The following is a 14,893-nucleotide window of genomic DNA, read 5'->3' on the forward strand; positions in this document are numbered from 1 at the left end:
TCGCACCATTTGTTAAACTACAGGGTGGCATTGGCAGAGATAAAATGTGCTGTCTTTCAGAAGAGGCTGATTAAAGCTTGCTGTCCCCATATGCACACAGGAGTGTAAAATTGGTCCCATTTTCCTGCATTCACTTACCACAATGCACTTGCCCCCCCTGCTGTCCACTTGCATTTCTACAGTTGCAATTTGTGCAAGAGCCTTTAGGGACAGTTATGAATATTTATGCTAGCTTTCTCACTCCTATCATAATCAGTATCACTGCCTTCCAGAGCGATCTCAGAAAAAAAAAAAAAAAACAACCTGTGGAGTTCAGGAACAGTCAAAGAGTCACAGATGCAACCTAGAGAACTAGCTCAGCTTTATTTACAGTACATTAGAGTTACTGAGAGCTTGACAAGCACCTGTGAGGAAAGCAGGATTCACTAGGTGGTTAACTCCTCAGCAAAGCATCCTAAGTTTAGGTTATGGGATTCACTGCACATGCACATTCCTACTTTCCAGCACTTCTGCTAGATTATCACTGGGAACAAGGAGAAAAAAAAGTGTCCTTTGTTAAATGAAACAGGCACTTCCACTAAACAGCTCTGGCAGCAGAAGGTGCTTCACATGTATTCAGTTTTTCTGCTTGCTCCAAATGGCTAGAGATGACCAATGTGGAAAGCAGCAGCAAAGTCCTGCCTGGCTTCTCTGAGGCCAACAGCAACCAAAACGTGAGCATGTGCTGTCACTGGACTTACACTGCTTTCCTAGGAGAGCAAGAATTTCTTCCACCTAATTAACATGTACTAATACTTTCAAGCAAGTGTCAGACAGAAGGTGAGGGAATACATGCTGTGCTGAGGGGGAGCTGAAGGAGACCCAAGGAAAAACATGGCTATTGCAAATGAAGCATATGCTTGCCAGAGGTCCTGTTAGGACTGCCTTCTGAAGCCTGACAGAGTAGCTGCAGCATCTACATTACCATCTCCAACTAAGCTGTGGGTCAAAGCCCACTCCTTTCAAAACAGCCATCAGACATCTTCAGGCCTCTTCATTGCACCGGGTGGGACAGCACAGCAACATCCACAGTCTGGTACCTGCTGCCCTCCCCTGCTCTGTCAGCACAACAGGAGGAACCAGAACAGGGAGCCTCTCCCCCTTCCTTCTGTAGAGTGGGGACACACCTGGCTGCTAAATTCTGCTAGAAGAGCCCCAGGGAGGCCTGGGTGTTGACTAACAAGCTAATAGGGCAGCAGGAGGGAGGAGTGCCATGTCACAGCCATTCTGCTCTCTGTGTGATGCTGAATCCCTTCTGTATTTACCTACCTCCAGAACCTTCAGCCACCATAATACAAGGAAGAGGCAGCAACACCTGTTTGGCACAGCTCTCAAAGGGAGATGCCTTCTTTCCAAATCCTTCTGCAGTTCTTCATTTGAATCACTGGTCTGTTCCTACCTAGCTCTGAACTTTCTTGAGCAGCTGAGTTGTCATGTCAACTTCCTTTCCTTCCCATGGGAATTTAAGACTGAGGAAATGGTAGCACCAGCACAGAAGACAGACAAGGGAAGTGTCATTTATTATGGACTTGGAGAACTAGCAGCTCTGAAACAAGGTGATCATAAACTTGTGGAGGCAGAGCCAGATTAGTTTAATATTCAGCTGGCATTCAGACACTTTCCACAGACTTACCACAGACTAAAATTGCCATTAAAAAAAAAAAAAAAACAACAAAGTGTGAATTTTGAAAGTGTGATCAGGTAGAAACAGTCTCTCCTCAGGCTGTGCAGAGAAAGTTCAAAGCAAATTCCTTGGCACAGAAGTATGGTGGACTGAAACCAAGCCAGTCTTCGGATGGTTTTCTTCCAGCACAGGAAACAGTAGACACAACTCTGGAACAATCTGAGGTGTTACAAAGGCAGAGGAAAGTACAAAAGGTGACTGGGGCAAAGGGTGGAATACACCTTAAAACACCAATAGAATTTTGAATTGGCTGGCAGCCACATTACCTGCAAAGTGTTAAATATCAGTACACAAATGGCTCAGAAAGATCTGCTCCATTCCCCACTCACTCTCAACACAACCACAAGAGCAGTATCGGTTTCTTCGGTGTGCGTTCATTTTGAGCCACACTGCTGTGTCTTCCCACTTCCATCTGAATATTCAACTTTTAGGACCTTCACACTGCTTCCCATTACCCCAGCATCCAAGGCCTTCTGTGTGAAGGTCAGTAACGAAAGACAGCCCTCAGCAGGCTTGTAGTTCCTTGTGCTTGTCATTCGAGTTACAACTCTGCTTGGCATCAGAGCACTTTGGAAAGCGAAGGGGCTGACTTCGTCTCCAGAGGCCAGAGTTTGAAATGCTTCTTATTAAAGTGAAAAGCAAGCATGGGGAACAGTAAGCATTCATTTAGATTTACTGTTCCACAACTAAATGTTCATTATTCCCAAGCAAATGTCCCCATGCTTTGGAACAGGTACGTATTCCCTCCAGCCCAATTATTTACATGCAAACATGAGGTATGTTTGCTCTACCACTATTTTAGTCCAATTGAAGGGTGATGTGCAATCAACAACGGTTTTAGGAGTTTTGGAACCCTGAAAGTCACTTTTATTTAGTTATCAGCCCTGAAAAGGAGACAAAGGGGATGGGAGTAGAAGGAAAAAAAGACTGAAGTCAAGTTGAATTCTATTTCAGGTAAATTTATTGTGCTAGAAAGAACTTGCCAGATCCTCCCTATTTACAAAGGTTTTCAAGAGGATCTAGATCTATTACTGCTATGAACCACAAGTTAAAAATACATAAACAAACCAAATTAACCACATCCATTACGTTAACTGTAAAAACACCAGTTACCTTATAGGATTTTGAGGCATACTCAAATATGGGGAAAATGCTTCCCAACCACTGATCTCTAAAGTCACCAGCAAGACTCTCATGTCTCCCTCCCATGTAGCTCTGCCTGAAGATCAGCAATCTTTATACCACTGTTGATGGAAGTTGGTTTCTGTTCTTCAATATACATGTTTTATGAATCAGGATTTTAATTAAAAGGCTATTCAGAAGGAAGCATTGCAAGGTGTTAAAATAATCTTAAGGAGAACAATGAAATCCCCAGTTGGTTCCATCTGATACTTTCGTGAGGTGTTATTGCTGCCAGATGTGCATGTAAAATTCTGTCATCGCTCCAGAGTCACAATCAAAGTCAAACTTCCCAGGGCACTCTCACTGTTCACATCTCAAGCAGCACTGTAAAAACAGCATCACCTGAAAACATCACATTAGTGTTTTCTTCTTACTGTCCATGACTCTTCTGAAAGGATGTTTTGATCAATTTTACCCACTCAGCTGCAAGAAGAAGTAATAATGCTCTCCAAATCTACTTGTCTACCCTACCTTTCCACTGCCCAGAAGAGAGCATGAGTTCTCTAAGAGGAGGGGGAAGAGAGAGCATATCTTGCAGTTCAGCTGGTTTCATTTCCACATATATTCCAGCTGCACATCAAGTCCTGAAGAAGTTCTACGCTACAATACCACAGGGATGTGGACAGGGCCTGTACACTCACATCTGGATGCAGGCAGTTCCCACTGACAACAGGTGGCTCTGCTGGTCTTGTTTACAAGCCTACAGTAACTTTTACTTGATACTAAACTTGACATATTATATAATGTTTGGAGAAGAATTTAATCCCTTGAGTGTCAGAGGCCCTTCTCAGGGCATTCACAGGTGAACACTGGCTGATCAACAATCTGTCACACTGACTTGTAAAGTATCAACTAAGATTGAGTTACTGTACACACAGAAAACTAAAAACCCATAAAGGAGTAAGTCAGTATCAAAGTAGCAGAGAAGCTGCTAACAATATTTCAGAGAAAAAACAAACAAACAAACAAACAACAACAAAAAAAAACCCAAAACAAACACTGTAAAACCCTTTCTTGTACAAAGAAAGAGGAAACCTACCAGCTTTATGTTCAAAGGAGAAACATGTAACTTTGTTCCTACTGCAGGGGCTACAAAAAAGAAACCAAAGAGAAGCCCAAGCATAGTTCATGCAAGAGAAACTGCCTCCTAGCAAGAAGTCTTTTATGAATTATGTCCTACACTACTCTGACCTGGCATCAGACCCGGAAAGCCTTGCTCCATGTATCAGGATGACTGTCAGAGGCACACCACACTGTCACATTGCTTTCCTCAAAACAAAAAAACATCCTCTCACAAAGTGAGTTTACAGAGCTGCTCACTGCAAAGCAGCAGCTACCCTAGGACTGTAGAAGTTTATACCCTCATCATATCAAGGAAATTCTCATTAACATCAATATTTGTACCTGGGCCATGCTGAGAACACATTCAGCTCTAACAGCACACACACAAATGACACCCATGCCATTATGAGAGGTCAGAATCAAGATGCTCAGGTGTTGTGACAGTGGGCCAGATATAAATTTTAGTAACAGTATCATATTTGCAAGTAAGATTAAGAGCAAGTCTTCAAAAGTGGAATTACCCTGATGCTTGTGTACATAAAGAGAACATCAGAGTGCCATACATGCTACACAACATCCAACCACAGTGTGAACTGGTCAAAATCAGTGCCTAACAACAGCAAGGCCACACTGAGCAGGAATCAAGCTACGATTGTGAGGAGAGGTTTATTGGAGAACACTTTCAGGCTTGGCAGAATATCCTTCCCTACCAGCACAATGGCTGAATGAGCTGCACCCAGTAACACTTCCTACCTGCCTCATACATCTCTTCCAGCCCTTCAGAGAATTTGATACAGATAATGTCACAGTAATATTACTGTAGAACATATTTATCAGGATATCTTTGCAACTCAGGAAAGCTTGGGGGGGGGAGTTCCTATATCCAGTTTTATTGAGTTAAATGTTACAGAAGTGCTTCAAAGGTATTCAGGTCCCTGAGAGCACTCCATTATAATTTAAACACTAAGCAGGAAACCTCTGTGCTTCTTTTGTGTACTTAAGTCTGAGTTAGATGCCATTACTGCAAGCCAGCAAAATGCAGTCATGCTAGGCTTTGCAAAGGTGGTGGAGGAAAAAGAATTCCATCTACATTCCTTTGAAAAAAATGGAATATAGTGTAACAAAAGACAACTAGGATAACTAACAGTCAGAACATCTTTACAAAATTTCCTGGATCGTGAACTGGCCACAGAAGATTCAAAATAACAAAGGCAGAGAGTTGTCCAACTGGAAGTGTTCGGAAAGACTGAGGGAAATCCATTCACAACAAATTGTCATGGCCACTGACACAGAAGAATCACAGTTGATAACAGAGTTATCTGGTGCCACTTTATCAGTAAGAAAGTTTTAGCACCTATAACAACCTGGACTTAATTAGTCCAGCAAGCTGGTGCTTTTCTCCTTAACAGATTAGGACTGATTGTTGGTAGACAACATTAACACATCCCTTTTTTCCTGTACTGGGCCATCCTCAGTCCCAGATCTGGGGCAGACTGCTTTACAAGTTTCCATCACCTGAATCATCTCTTCATTTCTTTTTTCCAGTATTGATAACCTCATGCTGTGATCTGAAGTCCAGTTTTTGAAAAGGCAAAGGGTTAAGCTATCAACCTGAGACTCAACAACTGTCCCTTCCAATTATTTAGTGCCTGAAATTGAGACATTCACACAGTACAACCTAGCAGTCATACATACATTGTCACTAACTACCACACTTTGAACACAGCTTCATTAGTCAGTGACATTTTACTTCTCAACAGATTTTACTTTCCCTTGATCTTCCACTTTTTTGATGGCAGCTTGGATAGCTTCTTGATCACCCAGAAACTGGTGAGGGCCCAGAGGGTGCAAATTCTCATCAAGTTCAAGAAGTATGGGCACACCAGTGGGGAGAGTAACATTGATGATGTCCTCATCGGAGATGCCTGCCAAAGGAAAAACACAGAGTTACACCCACAGCTTCCTAGTTGCCTATTGCCTTATTTCTGAGATTATCTAATCTTAAAACAGTCAAGGACACACATTCCAGACTCCATCAACACCATCAGCTACTCAACTGTCAATTCCCAGCTAGGCCATAGATTGGTTTTTGCTTTAGGAATAGGTAAAGGAGAGAATTCTCATGGAGGTGACGAGAGTTTCTTCATTTTTTCAGCCTACACATGTGAAAAGAACAAAAAGAGATTGCCCTGGAGACTGTACTGTTCCTTTAACACAGCACATGGAGGACAATAGGTTCTCCTCCACAGTTTCCCAACTCATGCATCACAAAGGATGATTAGAGTCCACAAGTGCTACTCCAACATGAAACAACCTCTGCTAAACAACCAGTACACACAGCCTCTTTAAAAAGGCAGAATACCAAGGTTAATTTTTCCCTTCAATTTTGTATGTGAAGTTTCTCACACAAGCTGTCTTAAAAGACAGTATTTAATTCTTCTACTGTCAGGATCACTCAGATCTGATTTCTCATAAGCAAGTTTACAGCAGTGTCAACAGTACTCCTGTCAGAATTACTACATACAGGATATTCATTTGCACTTTCAAATGAGGGAATGGGGAAGAAAAAGGAGGGAAGAAGTCAACTTTACAGCTCAGAGCATTTTCCACTTTGCTAAAGGAATGTGTACCTGGAGAGAAATTTGATTTTATTCAGATGTGCATAATTAAAATATTCTGAAGGCTCTGATCTCAATGAAATGGCTGGTTATTTTTACATCAAACACACAAGTCTCCAGAGACTCCAAGTGAATTTTGAGACCAAACATCCTAATAAAGTTCTCACACAAGGTCTAAATAGTCGCATTAAGAAGCGGTGACTGCAAAGATATTCTCTCAGAAAATCAGGCAAAAGAAAGCTAGTGTCACTGGGAATGTCAATATTTCTTTTTTCCTCCCCTTTTTAGAAGTACTGAGGTCACAGCAGCAGCCTGCTGTTGTAAAGCAGGACAGCTTTGAGCAACCCACACTTAGAAAATGCACACAATCAAGCTTCTAAGGCGATGACACCATATAAACTAGACCAAGGTGCACCAAGAAAACATCCTCTCGAGCAGCTGACAAAACAGATGGTTCTCAGAATACAGGGGTGCAAATTTACCACTGATTTTCACATTAAGTAGAAAAGCAGAGCCAGCACATTAACAGGAAAACCCATACCAGTGAAGCCACTCAGCCACAGTAGGATGACAACAGGTCAGAAAAACCAGAACTAACCATGAGGTAGAAAGACTACACAAGCATGCAACTTTTGCAGTGACCTACTCTTGCTTAGACTAGCCCAAGCACTTAGGTTAGCCCTGAGTTTCAAAAGGCATGGAGCACCAGAAACAAACCCTTTCAAGAAACTTACACTCTGTTACAATATTGAATATCAGTCCTTTAAAAAAAATTCACACTGTGACAGTTTAAGCAATCCTTGCACACAAGGGATACTCAGCTGTCCTAGGCCAAAGAATCAGACCTACAGCAAAGAACTCAAGGAGTATCTAAAATTTTAAACCAGCACAGAAATCAATGGGAAAAATACTGAGTCTGCTTACCAGGCATAAGCACAATTCTCAAAGACTTTGGTTTGCAAAACAAGCAGTCAAGCTGCCTGAGCTCTTATTTCAAGGATTCTTAAACATCAGATTTTAACAACATACATGTCACCATGTATCCAAAGAGAATCTGTGCCTAGTAAGTGTTCTGCCCACCTCTCAGATTCAGTCTCCCAGACTAAACCATTCATATATACACAAAGCACATGAAGTCACACAGGATAGTTAAGGCAAACCATATAATGTGGTCGCGACCCATGATATTTAAAAGGTTTTTCCTCTGGAGTGGAATAAACAGAACTAGCTGTAGCTACACAGATTCAGAAATGCATTTTACTGTTTTTACAGAACACAAAGTGACCACAAATGTCAACTAGTATTGATTTACAAAGCAAAATGGTGCAGTCTAGGATAAACATGCTGCAACAAGCATGGTGGCTTTCTCCTCAGGATTTTTCCTCCTGTAGAAGTGTTGCCTCACAGCCAGAAGCATGGAAATGCAAGCTCAAGTCAGAAGAAAATTCTACAGAAACAACAGTGTCCTGTGGCTTTATCTCAGCACTGGTAGAGCATCTGTGAAGTATTTCTGTTCCTCAGGAAGCAAGAAGCTGAGCAGGATTGTCACACAAACTCTTCGGTTGCAGGGAGAGTTCATCAGAACACTTCCCCGACCCAGCAGGCCAGGAGGCCAGGGAAGGGTTTACATCTCACTCCAGCCACTGGAACTGGATATCTGCTATCCACTAACTGCTATCCAGTTACTTCACATGCTGTAACTCAAACCACCTGACCTTTTCTTGCACTTCATCTGAGCTGACCTGTGTCACAACCTGTCGTACCTCACAGGGAAGAAGGGTGAAATCAGAGCAAGGTCTCAACTGCTGACTACAAGGTGCAATGGGAAGTAAGATCACTGAAGAATCAACACTCTTCTCTCCCCACTTTAATCCCAAAGCCTGGGTCCCAGCACTGCTGAAGTGTTGCTGGAAGCAGTCTTTACCCAAGAAGGTTTAAAACCCAGGTCCTACCTACTTAGAGCCATGAGAACCCACAGGCATTACTGAAATACTTGGGATGACTTCCTCAGGAATCCAGATAAAATGCTGACTGAAAAACTACCTTCCTCAAGTGGACATCTCCCATGTTCTCTCATGTTAAACACTGTCCTTTAACACCAGCCGTACAGCAGGAAGCAGTTCGGTACATGAACATTGTAATAATTTGGTACAGCAATCATTACAAAAAAGACCTTTGAAAAATCACATTCAGAATTCTTTCCCAGCTCACTTACACTCCATTTAACTGAACTGTGGGTGATCAAAACCACACAGACCAGAAATATCTCAGCGCAAGTTTAAGAATTCACCTTTATGGTGAATTCACTTCATGGTGGCCCATGAAGTGCTTTGAAATATTCATAAACTGGAAAGTCCTACAGAGACAAACTCCACTGATTTTGAGCACCTGCAGCCAGCTTCTGCAAAGGCTGGTTCAGCTTCTCCTTCCCTCTCACCTGCTCTTACCAAGTTCCTTCCTTCTATTCTTCTGGTTGGAGCAACACAAAACCCACAACAGCTACTGAGAATAACTACACCCCTCTTCCCCTGCATGCCAACTACACTTGAGGCCAGATGATTCATCCAATAAAACACACAAGACCATATGCATAAATTCAGCCACAATGGACTTGCTCAAGAACTGGTGCTTTGTAAGTGAGATCCAAATCAGGTCAAAGCATCCTTCCCACATGCTTAATGAAAATACTGAAGCTTTAACTAGTAAGGTAAATATTCAGAGCCAATTTCTGTCCTCCCTGTAGGCTAAGGAGGACCTAACTTCAACAGGGAAGAGGAGGGGAGCAAGCAGTGTTAGAATCTGGCTTTTGGTCTTTACAGAATGTTAGCTTGTTGTGCAGATTTTAAGGAAAGAAAGAAAATGGAAGGCTACAACCATGGCTGCAGCATATCATGTCTGTTCGTTTCATCCTTATGTCTGCCAAGTCTGTATTAGGTTTGCATGGCAATGTTTTGGTAGTATGGGGGCTACAGTAGGGCACCAAAAAGAATTATGGGGGGTTGACCCTAGCTGGACACCAGGTACCCATAAAGCTGCTCTATCACTCTCCTCCCCAGCATGATGGGAGGGGAAAAGAAATAGGAAAAAAAACTTGTGGGTCAAGAGAAAGGTAGTTTACTAAAGCACAAGCAAAGGCCAAGCACAGAAGTGAAGAAAAACAAAGGATTTATTCCCTACTTCCCATCAGCAGGTGATGTCCAATCTATTCCCACTAATTAGGGCTTCAGTCTCCACAGCAGTTGCTCCAGTGCCATTACAAATGCCCCTCTTCCTTTTCTTAGCTTTTACTGCTGAGCACATCCTATGGTTAGGAATACCCAAAGTTCAGATTGGGTCAGCTCTCCTGGCTACATCCCCTCCCAAAAACTTGCCCAGCCCCAGCCTACAGAGGGACAATGTTGGAGAGACAGCCTTGATGCTCTGGGAGCACTGCTCAGCAGTGGCCAAAATACAGGCCAAGTTAACTTGCAATAAGGCTCAACAAGCTCACAAGAAATAAGCAGCAGAAGCACACAGCAAAGACTGGGGTGAATGACAGGGAGAGCAAGACCATCTCATTTCAACAGCACTGAACTGTTAGATCTCAAGCTGTTTTCTGTAACTGCACTCAGACACCACAGGCACATAAGTAGTATTTCCTTAAGAAGGTCAAGTAGCAGTAATCTTGTTAAGAAGCCCTCAACACACAATCCACACCAGGTCACACCATGTGCAGCTCCAGCACATAAACTACTAGAATACTGTGACTGCACAAGTATCACACTTAGAGTAGTGCAAGAAAGTAAAACCCTGAGGGTACTGCTCTCCCTGCTCACAGGCTGGCAAAACCAGCATGAGGCCTTCACAGTCACCACATTCTACCTGCAAGCCCAGTTCCAGAGATCTGTCCCAGCTCTGTGACAAGCCCAGTGATTGCAACATCTGCATCTTCAAGAGACCAGGTAACTCCTCTCCTCTGTTTTTAACCCTGAGCATGACAAGGCTCAGTGACCACCACACCATATCTAAGAGATGACAACCTTTCAACAGGTTGGAAACTCGAGAATCGGGCCTTCCACAGGACCATGTCTTGAAGTACTTGAGACCAGTCCTCAGGGTCAAATGGTTGGGAGGAAAGAAAGAAGCTGAGACAGCTCACTAATCCTTCTGCAAGTCACCTGATAAATCAGTCCATTGGACTTGGTCTCCCAATTAATACTTCAATACAAACAGGGCAAGGTGGTCAAAAGTATTACACCAATGTCTTCACAATGGGACACTGCTAAAAGGTTTCCAATCTGAAACACGAGTTATTAGATAAAGAGAAAACTATTCCTCCATCAAAGAATTGAGCAAATCAGCTGTAAATATATCCTGTGCATCTAGGATGAGTATTTAGCATGGCAAATCCTACAGGCTTTTTGTACACCTTAGTGATGTCCCCTCCTCTGTGCACTGAGAAAACAAGACCAAAATCCAAACCTATTGTTAGCACAACACTCTGTTCTGATGATTGCATGCAAGCAGAACTACATTTCCAGCTCTTCATCAATTTTGGATAATCACAGGCCTATTCCAAAAAAATATCTCCTTGAAATAACAACTTCAAGGATACTCTGAAGTCTTTTAGAAAAAAAAATAAAATTCAGAGTGAAACACTTAGAATTGTTTCATCAGACCAAACTGAATGAAAACATTCATATTTACTGCCATTTAATCTTGGAAAATGTAGCTTAGAAACTTAAAGTAAACTCTATGACTAAGCCATTCAAGTAGTCAGTCATGTAGCCTTGAAGGATTGCTGCTTGAGGCATTTGGAGCCCAGTTTTCAAAATGCTAAAAAAAAAAAAGAGGAAAAAAAATGGTTCCAACTAAGCTAGAGAGGCCTAGAAAATTCCACTGAAGTACAGAATACACTAAGCTTATCAAAAAAATTCACAAAAACAAAGTCCATCTCACATTGGGTGCTATAAATGCAGCAGACTGCAAAATTTCAAGCAGTCTTGAATCAGGTCCAACTCCAGCAAGACTCCAAAGCAGCTCACAACCTTTCAGGAGGCAAAGGGAGAGCAAGCCAGCAATGCAGAGAAGGAACTCTCAGACCCAGCTAAGGAGTTCTTAAATAAAAAATAAAATTAAAAATAATAATAATAATTAAAAAATAAGCAGGTTGAAATAACAGGGGTCTCTGTTCATGCTACCCTTCAGGCCAGTTCTTCAGCAATCCAACTTCCACTACATAAACAGCAGGAGAGCCAGCAGGTATGTGGCAATTGCTTTTGTGGGGCAGCTGATGGACAGTCCTTAGTCAACAGAAGAAGACCCTCTGCCAAGGATTCCTCATATTTCCCTGTGTAAGCATGTCCTGAGAGGGTCAAGAACTGTAAGACAGACAAAATGCAGCTTTTTTTACTTTGGCTGAGTGTGGGCAGTCCTGGAAAAGGTTTTCCTTTTCTTTTCCTAAAGAAAAGTTCTACATCATTGTTTCTCTCTGATCTTAATGCAGCAAAGAGTCCATACTAACTCCAAAGGAACCTTTACCAGTCCCTGGTGCCGTCAGCTGCAGCCTCAGTGCATGCCTGCACAGAATGTGGCCCAGGGGCTCTGCTGAAGCCATGGTCACCTGTCAGCAAGCACTTCACCCCCAAAGGGCCTGTCCACTATGGTTTCATGGAACTGGTTCAGTTCTTGGGGTGCAGGGGAAACACTGTGGTTGCAGTTCCCCCTCCCCCTTCTTCCTTTGTAATTTTTATCATTTCACACAGCGTGGACAACCACCTCTGAGAACATCAGTGGAACCGACTGAACCAGCTTTCCTCCTTCATCCTGGACCCCAGGATTCACAGCCTTTCTAGTTCCAGAAGCCACTTGTACATCCTCATTTCTCAGGTGTCTGATTTCTGCTAAAGCATCAGCAGTCTTCACTGTTTCAACATGGCCAAATGCAAAAGGTACTCAGCAGTCAGAGCCACAGGGGCACATAACAAAAGATTTCATAACTAAAAGAAAAAAAATTGAGTGGATACAATCCAGTCTGTGCATACTTGCAACTATAACTCCAGTAGGCTGTATTAACACACATATAACCACTAAACTTAAATGAAATAAATTAATCTACTCTCCCCACAAAGAAATTAATATATTCCATCTTCCAGTTTAGGATGACCTGGAAGTCATGGGATGAAAGAGGAAGGAGGAGGGAAGAACCTAACAATGCAAAGGATGTGATTTATCTTTAAGTCAAGTCCCAGATAAGTCCTTTCCAAGCCCAGCTCTGGGATCTTCAGCACAAGAAAGACATGGATCTGCTGGAGCAGGACCAGAGGTGGGCCACAAGGATGATCAGAGGCATGAAGCACATCTCCTGTGTGGAAAGGCTGAGAGACTTGGGGTTGTTAAGCTTGAAGAAGAGAAGGCTTCCAAGGGTGTCTAAGAAAGATGGGTACAGACTTTTTAGCAGGGCCTGTTGCAATAGGACAAGGGGTAACAATTTTAAAATAAAAGGGGGTAGATTCAGACTAGATATAAGGAAGAAAAATTTTATGATGAGCCTGGTAAAACATTGGAACGTGTTCACCAGAGAGGTAGTAGATGCTCCATCGCTGTGGAAACATTCAAGCCCAGTTTGGACAGGGTTCTGACCAACTTGATCTAGTCAAAGATGTCCCTGCTTATTGCAAGGGGGTTGGAGCAGATGGCCTTTAATGGTATCTCCCAATGCAAACATAAATAAGCAACCTTACACTAAGCTACCAACTTGGCTGTTTACCAGTATGCATTTTCTATATTGGGAAAAAACACAGTATTTTCTTAAGCTTTAGCAAGTACCTACTCTCTGCAGAACTCTCTGGCACACAGCTCATAAGTAAAAAATTATGAGGAATGAAGCCTCAAAAGTGACACCCCACAGTAATACTAAAGAACATCTTCCACAACCCAAGTCAAGCACTTTTATTCTACTGTGTTACAGCAAAGCTTGTTTAATGAACAGATCATGATTTCAAACCTGACAAAACAGCTGAATAAATCCAAAAATAATTGAGCCTGAAGAGTTTTTGTCTATCTGGACCAACCACAAAATTAGTTTGAATGCAGGAGTTTTAAATGAACAATGAGAAACAAGAAGAAAGCATCTGGCCCTTTTCTTAAATACTTTAACCTAACTAACTCTCCCCGCTTCCACATGTCTCACTTTGACTCCTGATCAACTTTTTATTTTCTCCTTGGAGATTAGAAACATTACATCCTGGCCCAGATAAGTAACATACATTACAGAACAAGATACGAAACTCCAAGCCATTGAGTAAGGAGGAGAGGGGAAGACAAAAAAAAAAAAAAAAAAAAGACCCTTACCTTCAACATGTTTCAGCAATGCCCTGCTGCTGTTACCATGAGCAGAGATCAGAATCATTTTGACATCTTTTAGACTTTCAGCTTTCGGGAGACTTTCCTGAGAGACATCACTGCATTTATAGCGGCGATCATTGTATATCTCTTTGTAGTAAGGGTGAGATTCAGATATGGGGGGCGGGGTGACATCGTAGCTTCTCCTCCATATTTTCACTTGCTCCTCCCCGTGATTCAGAGCCATTTCTGCTCTGTTGAGCCCGATCAGTGCACCATAGTGACGCTCGTTCAGCCGCCAGGAGCTCTGAATGGGGACCCACTCCTGGCCCATCTCTTCCAGGATCAGCCAAGCAGTCTGGATGGAGCGACTCAGCACAGAGGTGAAGACGAGGTCAAACTCAAAGCCTAGCGCTTTAAGGTGTTTGCCACAGTTCTGAGCTTCCTTTATCCCATCACTGCTCAGCTTCTGGTCCACCCAGCTGCAGAAGCGATTCTCCTTGGTCCAGGCTCCTTCCCCATGTCTTAAGAGAACAAGCCTATACTTAGACATTTTGATTGCAGCTTAGCACAGCTGGCAACTTGATCTGGCATCTAATAACGATGCATCTGGACAAAAACATGAGAGAGATACATCAAACATCCCACAGATAGTGCACACTATGTCAGCAAAAAGTAAACAACTATCAGAATCAGAACAACCAAAGAAACAAGTGTCTGCTGAGTATGTTTTTACGTTTGAGGTCTCCTGGTTTTGAATTCCTCCCACTCTCGTGTAGTAAGAGAAGCACCATCCTCCACCCAGCTTGTTGCAACTAGCCCACTTAACCAATTAATTAAGAGTAGATTTGTACAAGCTGTTCCAGTCTACAGGTTCCCCTCAAGTGCTTTAACAGAGCCTGACTCAGTATCACAGGCTCCCAGAGAAGCAGATCTCACTCTCACTGCTGAACTCAGAAGTAACATGTGGAGCTCAAGCACACAA

General features: G+C 42.6%; 1 protein-coding gene across 1 annotated transcript in view; it reads right to left on the minus strand.

The window, feature by feature from the left end:
• Positions 1 to 2,661: 2,661 nt before the first annotated feature.
• BPGM (bisphosphoglycerate mutase) overlaps positions 2,662 to 14,893 on the minus strand; it is a 15,547-nt gene continuing 3,315 nt past the window's right edge. The window contains exons 3-4 of the mRNA XM_017823940.1: positions 13,918 to 14,517; positions 2,662 to 5,892 (exon numbers count right to left, since the gene is read on the minus strand). Of these exons, the coding sequence (XP_017679429.1) occupies positions 5,714 to 5,892; positions 13,918 to 14,461 (723 nt within the window). The 5' untranslated portion in view covers positions 14,462 to 14,517 and the 3' untranslated portion in view covers positions 2,662 to 5,713. The remainder of the gene's footprint in view (positions 5,893 to 13,917; positions 14,518 to 14,893) is intronic.

Source organism: Lepidothrix coronata, unplaced genomic scaffold (genome assembly GCF_001604755.1).
Source record: "Lepidothrix coronata isolate B3197 unplaced genomic scaffold, Lepidothrix_coronata-1.0 Scaffold107, whole genome shotgun sequence".
NCBI classification, from domain to species: Eukaryota; Metazoa; Chordata; class Aves; order Passeriformes; family Pipridae; genus Lepidothrix; species Lepidothrix coronata.